Source organism: Sarcophilus harrisii, chromosome 3 (genome assembly GCF_902635505.1).
Source record: "Sarcophilus harrisii chromosome 3, mSarHar1.11, whole genome shotgun sequence".
NCBI lineage: Eukaryota > Metazoa > Chordata > Mammalia > Dasyuromorphia > Dasyuridae > Sarcophilus > Sarcophilus harrisii.
In genome coordinates, this window is record NC_045428.1 from 245,209,515 (window position 1) to 245,232,905 (window position 23,391).

At 35.8% G+C, this 23,391-nt stretch overlaps 1 protein-coding gene across 5 annotated transcripts in view; it reads right to left on the bottom strand.

Moving 5' to 3' along the window:
- The window catches only part of EVA1C (eva-1 homolog C), an 84,417-nt gene that overhangs the window by 60,503 nt on the left and 523 nt on the right, over positions 1-23,391 (bottom strand). Inside the window, exon 1 of one of the 5 annotated variants that reach the window (XM_031959358.1) lies at positions 23,287-23,354. The exons of the other annotated variants lie outside the window; for them this stretch is intronic. Coding sequence (XP_031815218.1) covers positions 23,287-23,290 — 4 coding nt within the window. The 5' untranslated portion in view covers positions 23,291-23,354. Of the gene's footprint in view, positions 1-23,286; positions 23,355-23,391 lie in introns of those variants that run through there. 5 annotated transcript variants of the gene reach the window in all.

The following is a 23,391-nucleotide window of genomic DNA, read 5'->3' on the forward strand; positions in this document are numbered from 1 at the left end:
CTAGACCAAGTACTTACAGTGCAGGCATATGCCTAGGAAAAAGCAATATGAAGGCATCTAGAAATTAAGTCTGAGATTATCTAAAATAAGGGAGAATAAAAAATACCTGGGAAAAATTATAGACTTTATCAGCATCAAAAATGTAAGTAACTAGTCACTCATATGACTATACAAAATCTTTTTTAAAATAGCCTATCCCTTCACTCAAAGTATCTAATGTCTTGTTAGTAGAGTTATGAATTGATCCAACCATTCTGGAGAGCAATTTGGAACTATGCCCAAAGAGCGATCACACAGTGCATACCCAGCAGTGCCATTAAAGAGATAATAAAAGGGAGAAAAGGACCTACATGTGCAAAAATGTTTGTAGCAGCTCTTTTTGTGATGGCAAAGAACTGGAAAATGATCAGATTCTCAATTAGAGAATGGCTGAAAAAGTTATGGTATATGAAAATAATGGAATTATTACTCTATAAAAAAATGATGAACAGGCAAATTTTAGAAAAATCTGAAAAGATTGATATGAACTGATGCTAAGTGAAGTAAAGAGAGCCAAAAAAACCACTGTACATAACAACAACTATGATAGAATTATTGGGGTTTTTTTTCAGCAATTCAGTGATCCAAGGAAATCCCAATAAACTTTGGATGGAAAACACCATCTGCACCCAGAGAGAGATCTATGGTGACTGAATGTGGATCAATGCACACTATTTTTACTCTTTTTTTCTTTTGTTGTGATTTTCTCTCCCCACCTGACTCATATGAAATAAGTTTTTAAAAATTAATATATATCTATGACATAAAAAATAATATTTTAAAAAATTATATAAAGCTTCAAACAGGGTGGTATACTGGGCCAGATTCTAACAAAGTCAGTTAAAGTGAATATGGATGATTCCTTGTCCTTTAGAATCTTTTATAATCCAAAACTAAAAACACTAATTGTTTGTATCTTCAACAATCTTGGAAATTTGAAGATCTTGGACTGAAGATGAATAAAAGGTAGGTTTAAATATAGCTTGAGAACATGATCACTGCTTGAGTGGGGTGGAAAAGTGTCATTGGATTCTGAGTTGTTGAAAAACAACATAAATATACAATTACTGAAGAGGACATTGGCTGGGGAAATCCCAAAATGAGAAGTGCCTACAGAAAACAGAGGGATGGACCAAAGACAAACATCAGTCTGTTTTGCAGCTTTTGGAGTCTTGACCCTAGATCAAAAGCACCTAAAAAAAGTAATTTGTTTTCCTTTTATCTTGTAAAACCCACAAAAGACAAAGTTCATTTTCATGACAGGGAGTAGGCTGTAATCCCAGGATCAGTGAGGTGGTTCAGGTTGAAGATACTAGGAATTAGAAATATTTTCCTTTGAAACTAAAACAGTTTTATTTTCCAAAGAAAATAATGTGCTCATTTGGATGAATTCCCTGACATCTTACATGTTACTTTTTGATCCTACAAATTCCTCAAATCCAGTATCCAAGTACTCTTTCTCAACACATACTCTATTCCATTAAATAAGAAAACTGCTCTAATTTTGTTAAAGCCATGAAAACTCAATAAATAATGCCAATTGTGAAAAATCTTAAAAACACACAAACCCCAAACATTATTTTATCAAGTCTGCCAAGTGGCATTTAAGTGCCACTGAAATGTGTGTTATTAAAATACCTTCATCCTTGCATACAATGCTTAGTGTAAAGTTAAAAAAACAACTGCCAGTAAATTACACATGATAAACAGTTAAAATAGTGCAGGAAATTGAATGGTTGCCTGTGATAAAGTGTTGAAACACTGCTCTTAATAATGCAGAGACTGAGACTGGTCTAGGTAAAGTTCTCTTTTAATACACTAGAAGAAACTTGCATGGTACACAGAGATAATTTTCAACTACACTAATTGTTAAAAAGACATATTCCCAAAGGACTATAAACCTCTGAATCCAGCAGTGTCTCTATTGGACCCATATCCCAAAGAGATCACAAAAGAGGAAAAAGGATCTACATGTGCAAAAACGTTTGTAGTAATTCTTTCTGTGATGGCAAGGAATTCCCATCAACTAGGGAATCACTAAATAAATTATGGTATACAAAGGCAATGGAATATTAGTGTTCTATAAGAAATGATGAGCAGACTGATTTCAGAAAAGCCTGGAAAGATTTACATGAACCGATGCTGAATGAAGTGAGCAGAACTGGGAGAAATGAGGAATTGAATAACAGCTACCAATCAAAAACCTCAAAGATAAGTGCCCTTAAAGGCCCAAGTGAACCAGTCCTCCTGGAATCATAGACAAACTCCTCCACAGCTCCTTTGTTCTCTAACCTCAAGTAAATTGAGAAAGTTTTCAAGACCATACCCCTTGATCAGTTGATATGATAAAAAAAGTACTTTGTTCCTTCTAAATTACCATGCTGAAATCTTCTTAAAGAAGGGAATATTTCCAACAATCATCAGAGATAGAATGAGACTTTTTCTTTACAAAAAGGAAGGCATCAGGGCAGCGAGGTGGAGCAGTAGATAGAGCACCAGCCCTAAATTCAGGAGGACCTGAGTTCAAATATGGTCTCAGACACTTAACATTTGCTACCTCTGTGACCGTGGGAACGTCACTTAACTCCAATTGCTTCAGCAAAAAAAAAAAAAAAAAAAAAAAAAAAAAAAAAAAGAAGAAGAAGAAGGAAAGCATCTTGAAAGAGTACCATACAATCACATCATCTTAATTTGGGTACAGATTTGAAGAACTACAATAAAACTTTCTATTCTGAGACAGATGTAAAGAATATTTTTCCCTACACCCAACAGGTTATAAAATTGTACAAATCCTTTGATCCAGCAGTGATCCTAGGTCTGTATCCCAAAGAAATAATAAAAGAGGGAAAAGGACCTACATAGGCTTAAATATCTGCAGCAGCTCTTTTTGTGGTGGCAAGGAATTAGAAATGGAGGGGATGCCCATCCATTGGGGAATGGCTGAATAAATGATGGTATGTGGATGTAATGGAATATTATTGTTCTATAAGAAATAATGAGCAGCATGATTTCAAAAAAGCCTAGAAAGACTTACATGAACTGATGCTAAGTGAAGTAAGCAGAAACAAGAGATCATTGTACACACTAACAGCAAGATTATGTGATGATCAACTAACTAGACTTGATTCTTTTCAGCAATACAGTAATCCAAGTCAATTACAATAGACTTGGAATGAAAAATGCTCTCTGCATCCTGACAGTGAACTACAGAGACTGAATGAGGATTAAAACATACTATTTTCACCTTTAAAAAAAATTTGCTTTTTCTTCCTTGTGGTTTTTCTCTTTTGTTCTGATTTTTCTTCCAAACCATGACTAATATGGAAATGTTTAAAATGAGCTTACTGATGAGCAGGATGCTCTCAAGGGGGAACCTTCAAAGTCCTCCATTAACTCAAGCAAAATGAAATGTATCATATACAAAGTAATAGCAATGTTCTAGGATGACCAGCTGTAAATGACTTTGCCATTTTCAGTAATACAATCATCTACAACTACTCTGAAGGATTTATGATGAAAAATCCTACCCATACCCAAAGAAGGAACTGATTGTGTCTGAATGCCCACTGAAGCAATTTGTCTTTCTCTCTTTTTTTTAAACTTAATTTTTCTTGAAAGTTTTTATTTTCATTAGGGTGGGAGGTGTTTTTTTTCTATAAACTTTTTTTTCAATAAGCTTTTCCATTAAACTTGACTTTTACAGAAATGTGGTTTCTTAATTGTGGATGGGGATAAGGGAGAGAATCTAGAACTCAAAAATTTTAGAAACAAATGTGAAAAAAAATTGTTTTGAATGCACCTGAGGAAAATATCAAACAAATAAATAAATAAAACAAAAGTAAAATGATCTTACATGTATAAACTATATTAGATTGCTTTCTATCTTAGAGGGGGGAAATAAGAATGTAAGGGAGAAAAAAATTTAGATGTAAAAATCTTACAAAAATGAATGTTGAAAACTAATTTTACATAACTGGAAAAATAAAATATTATTAAGAAAAAAAATGCAGACTCCCAATTTTGGGTCCTTCAACTGTAAATTACAGTGTTCCATATCTCATAGTCTATTTACCTACTTCAATTGTCATCCTGGAATCCCTGTCCCTACCCTCTGCCTAAATATAGCCACTTTGCTCTAGCCATCTAATTGCAGCAGTTCTTCCTTCAATAACCATCACACATTTTGAGCATACTTTTTAAAAAAATATTTTCTTTTCTCAAACAAAGGAGGTCTGGACATTAAAATGTGAATCTCCACTAAACTCAGTTTGCTTTTTTGTTCATTTGTTCTTGTTTTCTTGAAGGCATTTGAGATTAAATGACATTAAATCACATAGTTCCTAAGTGATCTGAGGCTAGATTTAAACTCAGGTTCTCCTGACTCCAGGGCCAGTGGTCTAAACACTGTTGATTTTTAAATTTAAATTTATCATGAGAGTTCTAATACTACACTATTTACATTCTCTTCTGAACTTCCTTCTGGTTCTCTTGTTTTTGTTTTTTAATGATACATTGATACCCTTTTCATTCTTTCAGTGGGAGATAGAGGGAGGGATCATTAGCACTAATAATATTTCCTCTCACTCCAAAAAAGCCTTCCTTGTGTATATACATACATACCTACATACACATACACATGCATATATACAGAGAGGGACAGAGAGACCGACAGGTACAAAGTAACAGAAAGAGACAAATGAGACAAAGAGCATGGAAGTCACATATAAGCTATGCCAGAAAATGTCTCATTCTGCACTTCTAGTCCATTAGCTCTCCAATGCCTACTTCATCATCTTCTAGACTTGATTGAACATTGCATTGATTAGAATTGTTTAACCTTTCTTTTCCTTTACAATGTTAGTTCATCAATAAGTACTTATTAAAAGCTTAGTAAGCTCCAAGCAATTTGCTAGGCTCTAGGGATACCAAAGACAAAAACTTAAGTCTACATATTGTAGCTTCCATTCTGACTGCATTTTTAAAGATAAGAGACTCAACCTTCATGTTGAGTTATATACTGTAATTGACAACCATTTTATCAGTCATTCCTTCCCATAAGTATTAGTCCCATTGTTGATCATCAGTTAATAAAATGAGGAGTTAATCTGTCTTTAGTTTTTCACTAAAATTATTTTTATTTTTTGATTGACTTTTGTTTTATTTTAGACCCAGTTTACTATGTTTTATATTTGGGCTTTCAGTGTTAATTTGGGGCTTTGAGAGAGCTTTCTGGAAGACAAGGATGAAGTAGCTATTTTGCTGAAGATTAGAGAGCTGGAAAGAGAACTTCAGAATAAGTAGTATGGACTAAGAGAAACCTGTTTATTGGAGGCAGCTGTTTGACAAAATTGCCAGTAGTTTTTTCTGGCTCTATCTATATTCTTCATCATAGCAAGTTCACCACACAGTCACCTTTCAAATGAATCAAAAGGCCCCTGTTTATGTCCCATTTCAAAATGTTCACTGATTCTGAAAATCTAAGTTCTCTCTCACCAAAAGGAGTGCGAAAGAGAAAGATTGTGCATAAATCCATTGTCCTTTGATTGGATCGCATTCTCACTTCACCCACTTTAAAATTAAATTTGAAATGTAGTTTGGACAGACATGGTATTTTCTTCACTGCCAAGATCCACACAATAGACCTTTTTTCAACAAAGTTCTGAAAATGCTTAGAAATTCAAGAGTAGTGACTCACAATCCTTTGCAAAGAATGTACACCCATCCTACCATGATCCTGCACTTTAAATCCTTTTGAAACAATACAATATTTTCTCTGTGTTTGGCCAGAGGGGGAAAATATTTTAATTATACCTGTCAACTAACTGAAAGATGGAAGAAGGAAGAAGAAAACGTTTAAGGCCAGTGACTGCTTACACTGTATCTTGTATCCTGGGCAATGACTGGGCATAAAAATAAGTCAAGATGTAGGGAGACATGCAAGATTACTATTTCAATTGGAATCAGTCTGATGTTCCTTTTATTCAAACTAGAATTGTAAAGACTCCAATTCCCAAGACTGCCTAAGCTTAACATGTGCTAAAATGTGTGTATGTTTTGGGAAAGGGTAAAGAAAGAGAGGAAGGAAGGTGGGGCAAACTGGCTATTATAAATGCATGTGTTTGAGGGAATTCTCATTGAAGTTTACTTTTTAAAATCAATGACCAAAGTTAAATCATACTATGTATTTCTCCTGTCACCCCATTAAGGTTACAGCACATACTGTATATGTTAAAAATTAGCTAGGACTTTTGGTTAAGACAGAAATATGAATGATCATAATTTTTCACATAAAACCCCAATAAATATCGGAAAATGATCCTATTTAGACCAAAGATAAAGAAATTTTTAAAAAATAGAATCAAGTTCTTCCACTTAGTCTAACCTAGCAGAAAAACATAGCCAGAAAGCAATATTGGCTGATAACAGGGACCAGGTAAGCCAGGTTGACCTCAGACAAACAAGAAGTGTCAACAGAAATGGAAAAGTAGGGAAACCATCTCAAACTCAGACTTGATAATGGAGGCAAGGAGAGGAAGGGAGCAAGCACAAAATACCTTATATGACTTCATGAATTTAAACACCAGTGCTCTTAAGAGGAGTATGGAAATAACTGGGTACCTGAAGTTAGATACTAGCTCTGATCTGTAAAAACAGAACCATCCCCAAAAGTTCACTGCACAGGACTCAGCCATTCACTGCATTAGAACTCCATCTCTCCTTAGGAGATAAGGACAATACAGTGCTTGGATGCAGCACCAAAAAGGCTAAACTTAGTATGCTCTCAATACTCCATAATCACTGTCAGGATCACAGCAAGAAAAAAGGACTGACTCCTAACAGGGAAAAAGAAAAACAGCCGAGGTCTAATCCCACCGTAGATCATCAGGAGACTGCACAAAAGCCAAGGCTTGAGGCAGATGGGAACTAATATCAGCTATTCCATTCATGTTGGCAGCAGCATATAGACAACAGAAAGGACGGAATCAAACAAGACCATCCTAATTAATAGAAGGGTGCTGAAAGGGAGCAGACCAAATATGAAACCCTAATTAAAAGAGTGATATTGGAAATATGCATAAATTTTCTGAAATATCAAGTATTATAAAAATACTTTAGAACAGTAGAAGTTCAATAAGTAATTCAAGAAGAAAATATCTCCATAGCAATTATAAGCAACTACTTTTTCTTTTTCAAAAGAAAACAGTAACAACCATGAGGACTATTAGACTGATTAGAAGTGAAAAAGGAGATTAAAAATGAAATTCATGGGAAGTCCTCCATGAACTCAAGTAAAATGAAATGTATGGTATACAAATTAATACCAGTGTTCTGGGATGACCAACTGTGAATGACTTTGCTATTCTCAGTAGCACAATCATCCATGACTACTCTGAAGGACTTAAGATGAAAAATCCTATCCATATCCTGAGAAAAAACTAATTGTCTGAATACAGATTGAAGCATTCTCTCTCTCTCTCTTTTTTAAATAGTAGCTTTTTATTTTCAAAATATGCAAAGATAGTTTTCAACATTTACTCTTGTAAAACCTTGTGTTCCAAACTTTTCTCCCCTCCCTTCACCCCACTCCTTCCCCTAGACAGCAAGTAATCCAATATATGTTGTTAAACATGTATAATTCTTCTACAGATATTTCCACATTTATTATGCTGCACACCCAAAAAAATCAGATCAAAAAGGAGAAAAGAAAGAAAAAGCAAGTAAACAACAACAGATTGAAAGGTAAAAAATACTATGGTGTGGTTGACATTCAGTTTCCAAAGCTCTCTTTCTGGGTGCAGATGGCTCTCTCCATCACAAGTCTATTGGATCACCTCATTGTTGAAAAGAGTCATATCCATCAGAGTCGATTATCAAATAATGTTGTTGTTATTGTATACAATGTTCTCTTGGTTATACTCAATTCACTTAGCAGCAATTCATGTAAATCTCTCCAGGCCTTTCTGAAATCATCCTTTGATTATTTCTGACAGAACAATAATATTCCATAACATTCATATACCATAACTTATTCAGCCATTCTCCAGCTGATGGGCATCCACTCAGTTTCCAGTTTCTTGCCACAACAAAAAGGCTGCTACATTTTTGCAAATGTGGGTCCCTCTCCTCTCTGTATTATCTCTTTGAGATAGAGATCCAGTAGTCTTTCTTTTTAACTTGATTTTTCTTGAAGGTTTTTATTTTCATTAGGTTGGGAGATCTATGTTTTCTTTCACAGTTTGACTTTTATGTTTTGCATAACTTCACATGTGGTTTCTTAATTGTGGATGGGGAAAAGGGAGAGAACTTAGAACTCAAAAATTTAAAAAACAAATGTAAATGTAAAAAATTGTTTTGAATGTTACTAGGGAAAATATTAGATAAATTGAATTTTAAAACTCTTAAAACCAGAGTTTGGAAGGAAAAAATTGAAAGAAATATAGCTTAGAACAGAGAACATCTTTCCCTTAAATAATAAACTTCCTAAAAAACAGAATAAAGCAAATATAATTCAATGGCTCCATGAGATAATAAAAATATTTTTTAAAAATTCATTTTTTTAAAATATGAGGCATTTATTATCAAAATCAATTGATTTGGAAAATAACTTGAGTATATCTCACCATTCTGTAAAACAATTTAAAATTATACCCTCCAAAATCTCAAAACTGTGAATACATTTCTTCTAAACTAGTCTATTAGTCATGTGCTTCCAAGAAGAAATGATAGAGAGAAAAGACCTAATTGTACAAAAATATCTACAGCATCTTTTTCTTATGCTAGCAAAGAACTGGAAATTTAAGGGGGTAGCCATCAATAAGGGAATGGCTGAATAAATCATAATGTATGAATAGCTTCAAATTTCTCTCTCATGGTTAGATTTCTCTTTGGCTAATTTCTTTTTGCTAGAGGGCTCCTGGTGAAAGACAGTGCTGTAGGTTCTCCATAAGGCCAATGTCTGAGTCTGGGAATAAGGGCCTCCCCCTTGTTTGTTCTTTTAATCTAGGGAAGGAAATTCCCTACTTCCCCTAGTACTACAATCCCATGAGTTTCAAAAGGTTGGGAGAAGCAAGCCATTCAGGAATCCAGGCGTCTAGGGATTAAATTTATATCAGATTTTTCAATCAGCCCAGCATTGATGTTCAGAGTATACTGAACTAAGATCAGGACTCATCATCCTGCCACTATGCGGTACTTGGATATAAACTTGGAAGGACCAATACTGTATAAGGTCTACACTCATTCTTTCTAAAGATCAAGGAGATAGAGAGTGTGTCCCCAATATTTTGGGAGAGAATTATGTGTATTTTTGTTTTTGTTATATGTCTGAAGTAAATATTCTCTTTTAAAAAGTTTATTGATGTTAATTCATTGAATGAAACTAGTCTAAATGCTACTTACTCACTAGCAGTAGGAGAAACTCAATGGATAAGGGCTCAAATTTGTAAGCTAAAAAAAAAAAAGATAATCCAACCCACTTAAGGATAACCCTAAAATCCTAAGGAGATGACATAGTAGCATGACTCTGGGACAGTGAGCCCAGAGGGCACTTATTTCACAAAGAGGGTTTTGTGGGAGAGGGTGGTTAAACTAGAAAGAGGGGAAGAAAAGCTAGTGATAGCATTGGAAAAAAAAAGAAACAGTGTAAATAAAACCTTTTTTTAAAGCTTGGAAGAGAACAGAGAGAAGTTCAGAGGGAGCTGTAGATAAGCAGGGGACTTTGGAACAATTGTGTTGAATTTATTATATACTTTTTTTAAGCTGTAAATGATAGAAGTTTGTGATTTTATTATACAATCCTCTTTTTCTTTTTATATATATGGAAATGGTCTTAAAATCACAGGAAAGTCTTAGGGACAGGGAAGGGGAGGAAGGGAGGGAGAAAATTTGGTACTCAGAATTTTTAAATGAATGTTAAACTTATCTTTACATGTAAGTAGAAAAAAATATTATTAAAAATCCTAGGAGAGATGCTAACAATAATCATAATTTTCTGGGAGTTCTATAATTCTTAAATTATCTTTACTTAAATACAACCAAAGAGAATGGAATCTACCTTTTGAGCTCCAGTTGCAAACTTTAACAATGAAATGCTATGGATACCAAGGTACTTTCCAGATCTTTTGGACTCAAAAAGTCATAGACTCCATTTCCTTCACCTATCACGAGTGAAATGAAGAGTCACCAAACTTCCTCAATAATGCTAAAGCAAAGAAGTATCTGAAGCTGACAAACCTTTTTAATTTCTCCACAACCATGTCTTCTTTATCCTATAGTTAGCTGACCAGAATCATTACAGAATATCTATGCTTGTTCCACTGTCTTTCTAAGGTATCAACCAGTCCATGTCATCATAACTCTCCCAGAAGCAAGCTCTTCAGCATCTCTATATGGATGGTGGGAGTAGAAACAATAGTGTTAGAGACACTCTGTGCATATACCAGTCTCCCATTACACAGTAATCCAACCTTGCCACTAATTCTGGAAAGGTCAAATCAATGTATTGCTCTATGGTTCCACCATCTTCCCTGTAATTGCTCTAGCTAAATGATCTTTCTAGAGCTATCACCTCCTGTGGGTTTTGCCTCCTTCATTAAAATATATTTTCCTTAAGAACAGGAACTGTCTCTTTTTTCATTTATATTTCCAGTGCTTACCATAATGCCTGACATGTAACTGGAATGCAAAAAGGAATGAAAGTTGTTTGTAAAGGGACAGAGGCTGGGAAACCTTTATTGCTATTCACAGAGAAAAGAGGAGAAAGGATGTCAAGGAAAACAGCAGAAATTGCCCTATATGCCGTTGAAGACTGTGACAGACAGTGGGATGGATGTGCACTATGATCAAAGGCCCAGAACTCCTCAAGGTTCAAACTTACATAGTTTTTAGACAAAGAGCTGATGTGGAACGAATATGAGACAATTCTGTCACTAATGGACCAAGGCAGTGCTGCTGGGAAGAAGGACTTCGCTGAATAGCCAAATAACAGATGACAAATGAAGGGGCAAGGAGCCAGAAAACTTAACTGAGTCACACAATAAAAGTGGCTAGAGGGATAGGGGAAGCCAGTCTCTGAGGCTAAGATGGAGTTCTATTATACATATATCCTGGAAGCTGGGGTCAAACTATTCAAACTGGGTTTCACCAGCTCACAATAAGTATTTAACAAATGTTTTTTTCCTTCATTTATTCATTGTAAGTGTTCAATAAATATTTACTGAATTAATTTAAATTAGAATTTAAAACCAACTGGGTAGAAGCAGCTAGGTGACACAGTAGATAAAGAGTACTGAGCCTGGAATTAGGAGGACAGGAGTTCAAATCTAGCCACAGATACTGATGAGTCGTGTGATCCTATGCAAGTCACTTAATTCCAAATGACTCACCCCCCCACCAAAAAAAAACCCACCCTAACTGGTTGGTAAGTAACCATATTATTAAAATAGCTTCATATTGGGCTTTTTTTTTTCAATAAAAGAGTAATCTTCAATGGGGGACTCACAAAATTTGAGTTGGATAATGAATTCCTATGATGATTTCCTTTGAAATACACAGGAAGTTAAATAATGTCAATTTTGACATATAGAACTTTATATACATTATCTTATTTAAGTTGCAAAACAATCCTGTGAGATAGGTACTAACAACATGTTAACAGATGTGGGGATTTGATGATGCCCATGAATATTGGAAGCAAGATTCAAGCTATTCTTCCTGTCTTGAAGTCCAGTACTACCCTATCCCATGCTGCCTCACTCCTTACATATAGCAGATACTTAATATGTATCAGTTGCCTTCTATTGAAAGAAGACAGATCTTTAAATCTTTCAAGCTTTGGAGAACTAGAGCACAATTCAAACAAAATGTGACCCACGCACCCAGACACCAGACTGAAGGATCCCTTTTGAAACCAATGTTGTATGTTAAATTATGAGAGAGAGAAGGAGGAAGAAAGGAGGAAAAGAGAAAAGAAGGAAGGAAGGAAGGAAGGGAAGAAGGAAGGAAGGAAGGAAGGAAGGAAGGAAGGAGGAAGGAGGGAAGGAAGGGAGGGAAGGAAGGGAGGAGGGAGGGAGGGAGGGAAGGAGGGAGGAGGGAAGGAGGGAGGGAAGGAGGGAAGAAGATTGGTCTCAAAATAATCATATTAAGAACTGGCAATTCTGTAAATTCCCTCAAGGTTCAGCTCTGGTCCTTCTCTTAGACTGTCTACCAGTGCTGATTTCTACCTTAATCTAACAAGTACATTATTAATTTAATAATAATCCCATTTAATAATAATAATGATACTAGCACACTCTTAATACATACTATATCTATATATGTACTATACTATAAATAGATAGATAGATAGATGTAAACACATACATATATGTATATAGTGAGTGGACATACACACACATATATGCTGTACTCTATGAAAATTATAATATACCCAGAGATCATTAAATTCTTAAGGAATCTCCAGTTAATTTCTCCCTTGACATTTTTTTTTAATTTCACAGGGCAGCATAAAGAAAAATTTTCATGCCTCAGAGAGGCAGATTTAAATTATTGGAACTTCTCAACAATTAGAATTAACTGGGCAATTTCAGGAATTAGTGGATTACTAGTATTGGAAGTCTTCAAGCAATAAACAACTTGTTGGTATATGTAGCAAGATTTCTTGGGTAAGTATAGAAGTATAGGTATATGTGTATGTATAAGTATAGAAATATAGTATATAGAAATATATATTAAGTAATTAAGTACATATGTGTGTGCATAAATGTATACGTGTGTGTGTGTGTGTGTGTATCTTAAGAAGATCTTTGAGGTTCCTTCCAACTCTGAGATTTTGTGATTCATTGTAAACTATCTAAACTCCTGGATTTGGCCTGTTTTAATAAGGAGCTGTGTGAACTTTAATTAGTATATTTAATAGGGCTGCCATGAGCATTGTTACAGTACCAGGGACAATGTTTGCAATTAACCTCCCCCCCCCCCCCAATATTTTGATTTAATTATTTTGGATTTTACCTTCAGTTGCAACACCTTTATATATCTATTTGTCCACCCCTTCCCCCCACCTCACCTCCACCTTTTCTGAATTCTAATCTGTTTTAAAGAATAATCCCACCCTTATTGTCACTTACTGTCTGAGACCTGGCTTTCCCACACATCAAATACAAGACAGAATTAAAATTCAGAACTCAATCCTATGGGTTTGAAATGTGTATTTGCAAACTGTTTAATTTGGTGTTTGCTTAAAATGTGCCATGAATACAAATGATCTAATTTAGGGTTTGGGGTAGCAGGGGGCAAGAAATATAAGAATGATCTCCAAGATAAGTCTTTAATTCCAATGAGTATAATAGAATGTAATCCCATTTCAAATCTTTCAGCTTTCCTTTAATGAGTACAAATAAGTTCCTTTCCCCCTGCAATGTGAGGTGAATAATCTGGGTAAAATAACCCTTTTTGTCTGAACGGTTCCATGCTATACATATTTGTGACAGCTTTTGGGTAGTATTCAGAGGCAGAGGGAAGTAGCCTTTTCTGCCAAGTTTTCCCTTTTTTCTCTCTTGACTGGGAAGATTTTTCACTCTTTTCAGTAGTCCCTACTTCCAAAATTCTCAGGCTCTAGCATTATGAATAGAAAGATTCATTCTACATCAGAATCTTGTTCACTGTAATTCACATTGATTAGGAACAAGAGATTTATCAAAACCAATTGTTTATTTAGATTTTTTTTATACTAAAAGAGACAGAGATAGAGAGGAAGGGAGGGAGAGAAATGCCAAAAAGCCAATTTGTTTCATTTCCAATCTGACTTGGAATGTGTGTCTACTATTAGACCCTCTTTATCATTAAGACATTTACTTTAAAAAAGAAAAAAGAAAATATTTTAAAACTATATTCTTTCATTCATTTAAAATTCAATTTTAATTTTTCATGTATACAAAACACTGGGAAATGAATGTAAACTGTTTGCATTTTTGTTTTTCTTCCCGGGTTATTTTTACCTTCTGAATCCAAGTCTCCCTGTGCAACAAGAAAACTGTTTGGATCTGCACACATACATTGTATCTAGGATATACTAGGACATATTCAACATATATAGGACTGCTTACCATCTAGGAGAAGGGGTGGAAGGTGGGAGGGAAAAATTGGAACAGAAGTGAGTGCAAGGGATAATGTTGTAAAAAAAAAAAAATTATCCTGGCATGGGTTCTGTCAATAAAAAGTTACTATAATAAAAAAAAAGCTTTTACTAATGTATTAAAAGAAGAAAAAAAAAAAAAGAAATAACTAAAGATACAACTTCTCAGAAACCTGGGAAGACTTGTATGAACTGATGAAGATTGAAATAAGGAGGATCAGCAGAACAATTTATACAAAAACAATATCACGAAGACAAACAACTTTGAAAAACTTAACTCTGATCAGTGGGATGACCAAGAATCATTCTAAACTGAATCATGCTACCTATTTTGTGAAGGAAGTGGTAGATTCAAGATACTGAATGAGACACTGATTAAGATCAATGTGGAAATTTATTTTGCTTGACTATACATGGTTGTTATTAAGATTTTGTTTTTTTTTTTCTTTTCTCTTTTTTTCCAATGAGGGTTGAGTGAAAAAAAGAATAAGAAAAAAATTATTATTAATTTAAAAAATTTTTCAAAATGCTATTTCCAAAAAATAGTAATTCATCTTGGCTAGAAAGTAAAGCTTGTGAAAGAGAGTCATATGAATTAAGACTGGAAAGATAGGTTGAAGCCAGAAAATTTTGTATTATTTCCGGAAGGAACAAGGAACAACATGTTCAAAACCACTGCAGGTTTTTGAACATGGGAATTTGGTTTTAGGAAGATTATTTTGGAAGTTATATAAAGGATTAGAAACATTCAGATTGGAGGAAGAGATAGATTTAGGGTAGAAGATCTAACCTATGGATAAATCATTTTGGCAGCTGTGTGTTAGAGAAGGTTGAGGTAGAGAGACCAAATAGAAACCCATTGAAATAGTTCATTCAAGACATGATGAAGACCTGAACGGTAGTGGTAGTTGTCTGAGTTGTGAGGAAAGTATATGTATATAAGAGATGTGGACATAGAAAAACTAAATTTGGTAATTGGTTAGCACATATGTTGAATGAAAGAAAGCAAGGACTCAAGAATGATACCAAAGTTGGGAGTCTGACTGACTACAAAGAGTAGTACACTCAGCAGTTACAGAGATAAGTTTTAGGAAAAAGATGAATTCAGTTTTTGGTATGTTGAATTTCATATAACTACAATGCATGAAGTTTGAAATGTCCAATGGGAAGTTCTTGATAAGTGATTAGAGCTCAGGAGAGAGAGGAGAGCAGGATATATAGATCTGGGTAGTAAGAGAACTAATTAGATCTGAATGAGGTCGCAAAATGGGTGAGTACAGGGAGGAAAAAGAAGATTCAAGATAGTCTTTCAGTTAAATGTATGAAATTAATATTGATTGATAGATAAAGATAACTATAAAGGAGCTGTCAGATTGGTAGGAGAATCAGGAAGGAAAGGTTTCACAAAAATCCAGAGAGGAGAGAGTTCACAGGAAAAGAGAATGGTTAATGACATCAAATGCTAAAGAAAAGTGAAGAAGGAAGAAGACTGAGAAGAGACCATTAGAGTTGGATCATTGGTCATATCTTACAGATGGAGAAACTGAGACCTAGAGATATGTTCAAGTTCATAATGTACAAGAGGGAGTGTCCTAACTATGTAGTGGAAAGAGTGAGTTTGATTATGAGATCTGACCTGATTGAGGAAATTAAAGGTATTAGATTTTGGTAGTCCTTTTGCATATTAATACTGGGGACCAACAGAAGTAGTCACATGGAGGATGGTGGGGTTTTTTGTCCACCTATGCATAGAGATAGGCAAATTAAAGAAAGAGAGAGTTGTAAAGTGGTGAGACTGACTCTGGCGGAAAAATATTGTTCAGAGCAGCAAAAGGCAGCAAGGTGGAAAGGGGGATTTCTCACACCTTCCCATCCAATAACAACTCTTATAGAAGAAGCATAAAGCATTAAGATATGCTTATATGCAGCATGAGAGGGGAATTCAAGGATATGGCCACCTGAAACCCAATCTCCTCTATCAAGAGAAATTTAGAGAGACCAACTAGAAACAGAAATCCTACTCCCTGGGAGATAGCAACCTCGATATTAAGATTCTGAAGGATAGAAAAGGCTTTCCACTGATCATTGAGTAAGAATTCTAGTTCTAAGTGCTTAGTCAGAATTTTGTTTAGCCAGTATCATGGAAATTGTGATTGGCTGTCAAAGCTAAATCCAACAAAAGCAATTCAACTATTCACAGTGTCTCATCTAGTAAGGAGCAATTCTGGTACCTGAACTAGAATATCCTGCCTCCAGGGAAACCAATTAGAAAGTGAAAAGGGAAGATAGTCAATTAATCAATAAACATTTATTAAGTACCAACTCTACAATAGGTATTGAGCTAAGTACTGGGAAGAGGTGGAAGACAGGCCTCTTGTCAAGGAGTTCACAGTTCAATGGAAGAGACAACAACCAAATAGATATATGTTCAAATAAGCTTTATATAGGATAAATAGGAAACAATTAAGAGAGGGAAGGCTCTAGAAGTGAAAAGTGTTGGGAAAAGCTTCCTGTGGAAAATGGGATTTTATTTGGATCTTAAAAGAAGTCATGGAAGCCAGTAGGAAATGAGAAGGGAAAATATTCCACAGATGGGGAATAGCCAGATAAAATCCCCAGAACCTTGAGATGGACTGTCTTATTTGTGCAAAAAAAAAAAAAGGAGACCTGAGTCACTGGATCAAAGAGTACATGATGGAAATCCCCTCCCTGTTCTCTTACTAGTGCTTTTAGAAGTGATCCTAAGACTTCATTGTCTTCAATCTTAGACCAGGATCAATTTCACTAATTTAAAACTCCCAGTCTGACCAGTTTGCCCAAATCAATGAAAGGATGCAAAAATGCATCCTGGGGCAAATCTATTATCTTTTGTCTTTGACAATACTCACTAGCATTGACTGACCCTTTCATATGCAGCCAACAAACTCAAAATATGAGACTCTTAATTTTATCAATCAGATGACTAGGCCTAATTGATCTGTGATTCCCCGATCAGCTCCTGCTACATTATCATTTGCTTGGGTCTGACAAATCACTACTACCATCCAAAAACTTTTCTTTCCGGTAGAAGGAACCTCTCTGCAAAATGGAAGGGTTCAATAATCATTCTGTCCCCTATCATATCCCATAAACTAGGGCAAAGTTGAATCAGTTAATCAAGAAACTTATTATGTGTCAGACACTGCGCTGGGCAAGGATGATAGAAAGACAATAATGAATAGTGAAATAATATTCAAGGAACCTACATTCAAAAGAAGGAGACAAATATTCCTAAGTATATTATATATATACATATGTATATGTATTAAATATATATATTATTTCACTTCCATCTCATAACAACCCTGACAAGTGCAGTCATCATCCCTATTTTACAGATGAGGAAACTAAGATAAATAAAGTGACTTACTCAGGGTCACACTGCTAATAAGAATCTGAGACCATATTTGAATTTAAGGCTTCTTGACTCCAAACCAAGGACTTGATCCACTGTACTATTTAGTTACCTCTATGTGAAGAGGACTAATGTATTTTATAATTAGAAAGATTGGTTGAAGCTCAGATATGAAGAGTTGTAAATGCCAAAGAGAAGAAATTGTTCTTGATCCCAGAAGAAATAAGACGTCACTAATTTACTGAGTGGGGGACTAACATAGTAAGACTTCCATTTTAGAAATGTCACTTTAACAGTTGTGTACTGGTTGGCTATACTATACTGGAGAGAGAAAAAGCTTGCAGCAGGGAAACTGAAAAAGCTGATACAGTAATCATCCAGGCCAGAGGTGAAAAGGCCTGAAGTGTAATGGTATCCATATGAATGGAGAGAAGGGGACAGATAAAAGAGATGTGAATGTAGAATTGATAGGACTTGGCAACTGATTTGAGAGTGAAAACTGAGGACCATCCATGACCATCATTTATCTGCCTATAGATGGAGAAGAGGGAGGAGAACAGTGTTAAAGTGTTTGTGAGGGAGGGAAAAGAGGACCTGGAAAAAATGTCCTCTTCTTTTTTTTCCCCTTTAGCCCAAGTACAATTTTACCAACTGCTTCAAGTTCTTGTAAGGGGAGGGGACTGAGAAGAGAAACAGAAGGAAGAGAATGAGAGATAAAGAAGCATGCTCCCTTCAAAGGAGAGAGAAGAGAAACAGAAGAAAGATAATGAGAGATAAGAAGCTTGCTCCCTCCAAAGGAGAGTGGTAATTTAAGCCAACAACTGCTTCCTTTCTTTATCTGCTTCCCTAAGGAGTCCCAAATTCAAAGTATGGAGGTGCTGTCACAATCTCAGCCTTCAGGAGTTTGAAGTTCAAAAAGCATCCTTAGGGGCTGCCAAAAGACCCTACTGTTTTATGCTGCTAATTTTATAATGCATAAAAAGGTGGGTCTTTATAATCTTTCTCTCTTATGTCAAAACTTGGACCTTCCTTTATAGTACTGATCTCTCAACAGAAAAGATTTTTGGAAATGATGTTATCCTAGTATTAGTGGAAAAAGTCAATGAAAAGATTGGACTTCTTGAGCTCAGTTCTTAGATTAGGAATGTATTCAAAAGGACAGAATTAGTTTGGGAAGAGGAAAATGGATGAATTCCAAATACATTTGAGTATAGGATTAAAGAACAGAAGTAGCAATTTTGCCTGAAATTCTCTTGAATTCTTTGGGAATACATTTTTAATGTAGTGATGAAAGTGTTCCAATTAACTCTGGCAGCACTTCTATTACATATTTAGAGAAGAAGAGAGGGCGTGGGTTTTTACACAGGGTCTCAAAACAAACTCAGGGATGGTTAAAGTTACCTGCATGTAAGCCTATGTGGAGAAATTGGGGGAAATAAAAACTAATTGGGGAGGGTGGAAGGATAGAAAGCAAGAACCTAGAATCTGATGCTAGAATCAATCAAACCAAAAATAACAGGGAAAAATATGCCAGCTGCCAATCATTGCAAGTCAAGAAAGAGGAGCAATGAAGAGTAAAAAACTTTAAGTAAATTTCCTTCTAATACCCTGCAATGCTAATCTCTTGCTGCTGGATTTTATGCTGCACAAAGATGGTTGTGACCTCTTGACATTTTGCTGCTTCCTTTTTATATGGTTTTTCCACCTCTGGGGGGGGGGGGGGAAGATAAAGTAGAGCATCGAGTCCCTCTGTCCTCCTCCTTTCTGACTCATATTTTTATGCAGTCCTTATTTAGCAAAACAAACATATAAGCACATCATGAAAGACCAAACTCTCATATACAATTATTATTGCAGGGCTCTCGGTAGGGAAGGCTGCAAGAGTTCTTTATAGCATACAGCTTTCTTACTGCATAAACCCTGCCAAGCTTATAAATAAAAGCAAACTAGAGGGCCTGCCCTGAAGAATGACTGGAGCTTTGAAGTTCAAGCAGGATTTGGAGCTCTTCGGTCAGAATAAAATAAAACCTTTCCCCCAAATACTCAAATCTTTATCCTAGGTTTTGCTTATTAACACATCTCTGTAATGATGCTGTTGTCATTAAAAGTGATGATCATCATAGATATTAGGATAGACCAGAACAGAAAAATTTCAGGAGGTTTAATCTTATTCTTTGAGGTTGTTTTTTTTGTGTGTTTGTTTTTTTTTTTTTTTTAAAGAATTTTCCTCCTCTGCTACATTTTCTGAATGTTTTACATGAACTGTTTTAAAATTTAAAACTACTTATATGGTTTGGGGAATCAGTTTACCCATCTTCTCCTAAAAGGGTCATTAAAAAATCTTTTCACTTATCTGCAGATTTCTGGATTGCCCCAATGTGTTGAGAAAGAAATATGAACAAATAATAACAAGGCTTAACAGTATTACCACTCAGCATGGATTTCTGCTAAGTTAGTCACAGAACAGTCTACCCTGAACATTTCACACCAAAAATTGGGATATTATGGGAAAGGAAAATCACGTGATTTAGATGAATGAGTCACAGCTCAAATTTCTTACAGAGCCATAAGTACCATTTTCAGCATCTGGAGCTAAAAGGGTGAAATGAGGTTTAACCCCTGAATCAACTGATAGGGCAGAAGGGGACAGGGTGTAGAAGGAAGACCCTGATACTGGTCCATACCTTGAGAAATGCTAGACATTTCCCTATGGTAAAATGAAGAGGGACAGGGAAAGGGCTTCATCTGGTATTGCTTGGGGAGAAAATCAAGGGGGCATCACCTACAGCTTCCTGATATAACAAATTATTATTTTAAAATGTTATACCTGCAACTGTTATCTCACTCCATACCTATTCTTTGCACTGTATCTAGCATTCTAGAATACCATTTTAGCAAATGCCTTTGTTTTGAGCTAATGGTGGCTACAGCCTGACACTGGTTAATTTTATTATTCAAGGTAAACTTAGCAGTTTAGGAGCAGTTAGGTGCTACAGAGGATAGAGTTCCAGGTCAGGAGTCAGGAAGACTATGAATTCAAATCCAGCCTCAGACACATACTAATTTTTTGACTCTAGGCAAGTCACTTAACCCTGTTTCCCTCTATTTCTCATCTGTAAAATGAATTGTAGATGGAAATGGCAAACTACCCTAGTATCTTTACCAAGGAAATCCTAAATGAGCCACAGAGTTGGATAAGACTGAAAAATGATACAATAATGACAATGAGAAACTCACTGAAGGGGGCTCATGAACTATATAGTTCAAAGAGGATAAACCAACAGACTAACCTTAAATCCAAAATAGGAGTAGTCGCCCTGCTATCAATTAACATATATTTATAGCTACTATGTGCTAGGCACTATACTAAGTTCTAGATATAGGAGAAGATAAAAGACGGTCTACTCTTAAGGAGTTTATAATTTAATATGGGAAAGACATGAAATGAAAAAAACTACTTGTGAATCTGTGAGTCTATAGTTGGAGGGAGAGGGTACTCCTGTATTCTTCACCCCTTTTGAATGTTGTCTTTGTGTCTGTATCTGTCTGGGAAGTATCTGTCTCACTGTCCCTTAATTGGATGCAGTGTTTCCTAGTAGATAAATAGCTTTGCTGAAAGAGATAGGATGGGTAAAAGAGAAAAATTCCACCTTCCAATCTTCTGGTAGAAGCACTGGGTTAATAACTCCACAAAAAGCTACCTACTATGTGTTTTCAAACTGTCCCCAGGTCTGGCAAGGCTTAGTTTTATAACTAATAAGAACATAACCAATCTTTTCCTAACTAACGGTCAATCTCCCCTTCTACTTCATTCAGAGAACATTTCCACACATTGTAAAAGGGATAAACAGGGCATATAGTGCCCTTGTACTTTGTTGGCATTTTTGTTATGTGCCCCTTACTTTCTGTGATTACCTCAACTGGCTGAGAGAGAAGGAGAAACAAAATACTTCTTCCCAACATACTTCTTTGGGTCAAACTAATGATTCTTGCTAACTACTCTCCACTTCACTGCTGAAGGAGTGAATGTGCTATAAAAATCCAAATGTAAAAAAGTATTTAAATTGTTCAATCTTTAAAAATCATTATTTCAAATTCTGTACCCCCTAATTTTTGGCTACCTTTATCAAAGTTCCAGTCATGGCATCAGCTATGGCTCTGATAGAACATAATCTCTATTTTTTTTTTATTTTCAGTTTTCTTCAATAAAAGTTTTTGGTTAGTGAATTTGACAATCATTACTATTCAGAACTTTACTGCTGAGGTATATAGATCTCCTATAAATATATTTTTATTTGCTATTAATTTGATGATGTAGAAGAAAACAATCTTCAAGTGTCATCCAGTATCTAAAACATATGTTCAGTTTCAATGATGTCAACACAGTGGGTTTATGAGTTATGTCACCTAATTTTTTTTAGACTAAGTGCTTACCATAGATCAAACCAGCAGCAGATATAGAACTTTTCTTGCAACTAAGAGGTTTTTTAAAGTCAATAATTCTTGAAGGAGTACAGTACATTTTCCCAAGACATTTAGTGAAGCTATCTTGCCTTTTTGTTTGATTTTGAGGGCCACGGTTTTCTTGCCAAATAGGCATATCTTGGCTTGCTTTGCCAGGGTTACTGCCACGTGGGAACATTAAGTTGGTATTAAATATTCAAAGCAAAGAACCACTGACCTAAGTTCTCTCATTTAACAATGACATATTCTCTATAAGTAAATAAGATACCTAAGTCTTGACTTTCAGTACACAAGAAATGTTTTTCAGCAAGTCCTCTGAAATGCATTATATCCCATTGCAACCAGACCTGGCTATTAGGGACATCGACCATGCATGCCTGTTATAAAGCCTTATTTACCATAGCTTTAACTCAGTGGCTAAATTAGGAGCCTCAGGAACTAAGAGACCCAAAAATAAGGTAAGTGGGCACAAGCCTGGGACATTCATACTATGTTGTTCTCGGCAAGCACAACATTGATAAAAATGTTGTTTTCTACAACCAACCTTTGGAATCCTTTTCTTTCGACAAACATGCTGCACCTGCATACAAGAACTGCTCTGACAGTACAATGGAGACTTGACCAGAATCCCCCAAATCCCTTAAATGTTTTATCACTCAGTTTAAAGGAAGGCAGAGGGATAGGAAAAGATCGAGGGTTGTTGCTCCTTAATTATAAAATTATTTCCAAGCTTTTTTCCTCCCTCTTCTACATACAGAGATCACATCGTGGATCGGTGTTTTGATAGATACCTGACTCCCCCCACCCCCACTCTCCTTGACTTTCCCAGTAATGAACTGTAACCGTGAACTTCCTAAAATGGGTTTGTCTCTCCCGCCGTTTGCTTCGCTCTCAGTCCAATCTCTAGTTCAGACTATCTATCCTCTACGGCAAGTGAGTACGTACAGGTACTGGGTGGGAGAACCGGTAAAACCCAGGATCTTTATCAAGAAAGGCAAATTTTCTGGACCAGAATTTGTGTATTTAATTGCGTAACAGCAAGAATCACCAAATTTACTTTAGCGTTGCCCAGCTCGGAGCTGAGGAAGGACACGTCGCCAGAGGTCTGGAAATTTCTTATTCCTTAACCTCACCTTTCTAAGGGAATTCTACCTCTCCTTTCTGATAGCCTCCTAAAGTAAGGGCTAAGAACAAGAGGAGGTTATCAGTCTTGAAAATCTTCCGTCCAACCACCCAGAAACCCATCCAGCCATACCCATTCTGGCGGTGGCCACCACCGCTGCTGCCACCACCGCTGTCTCTCCTGGCCCACCTGTGGCTCTCGGAGGGGAGGCAGGTGAACAGAGAATGACGGAGGGCG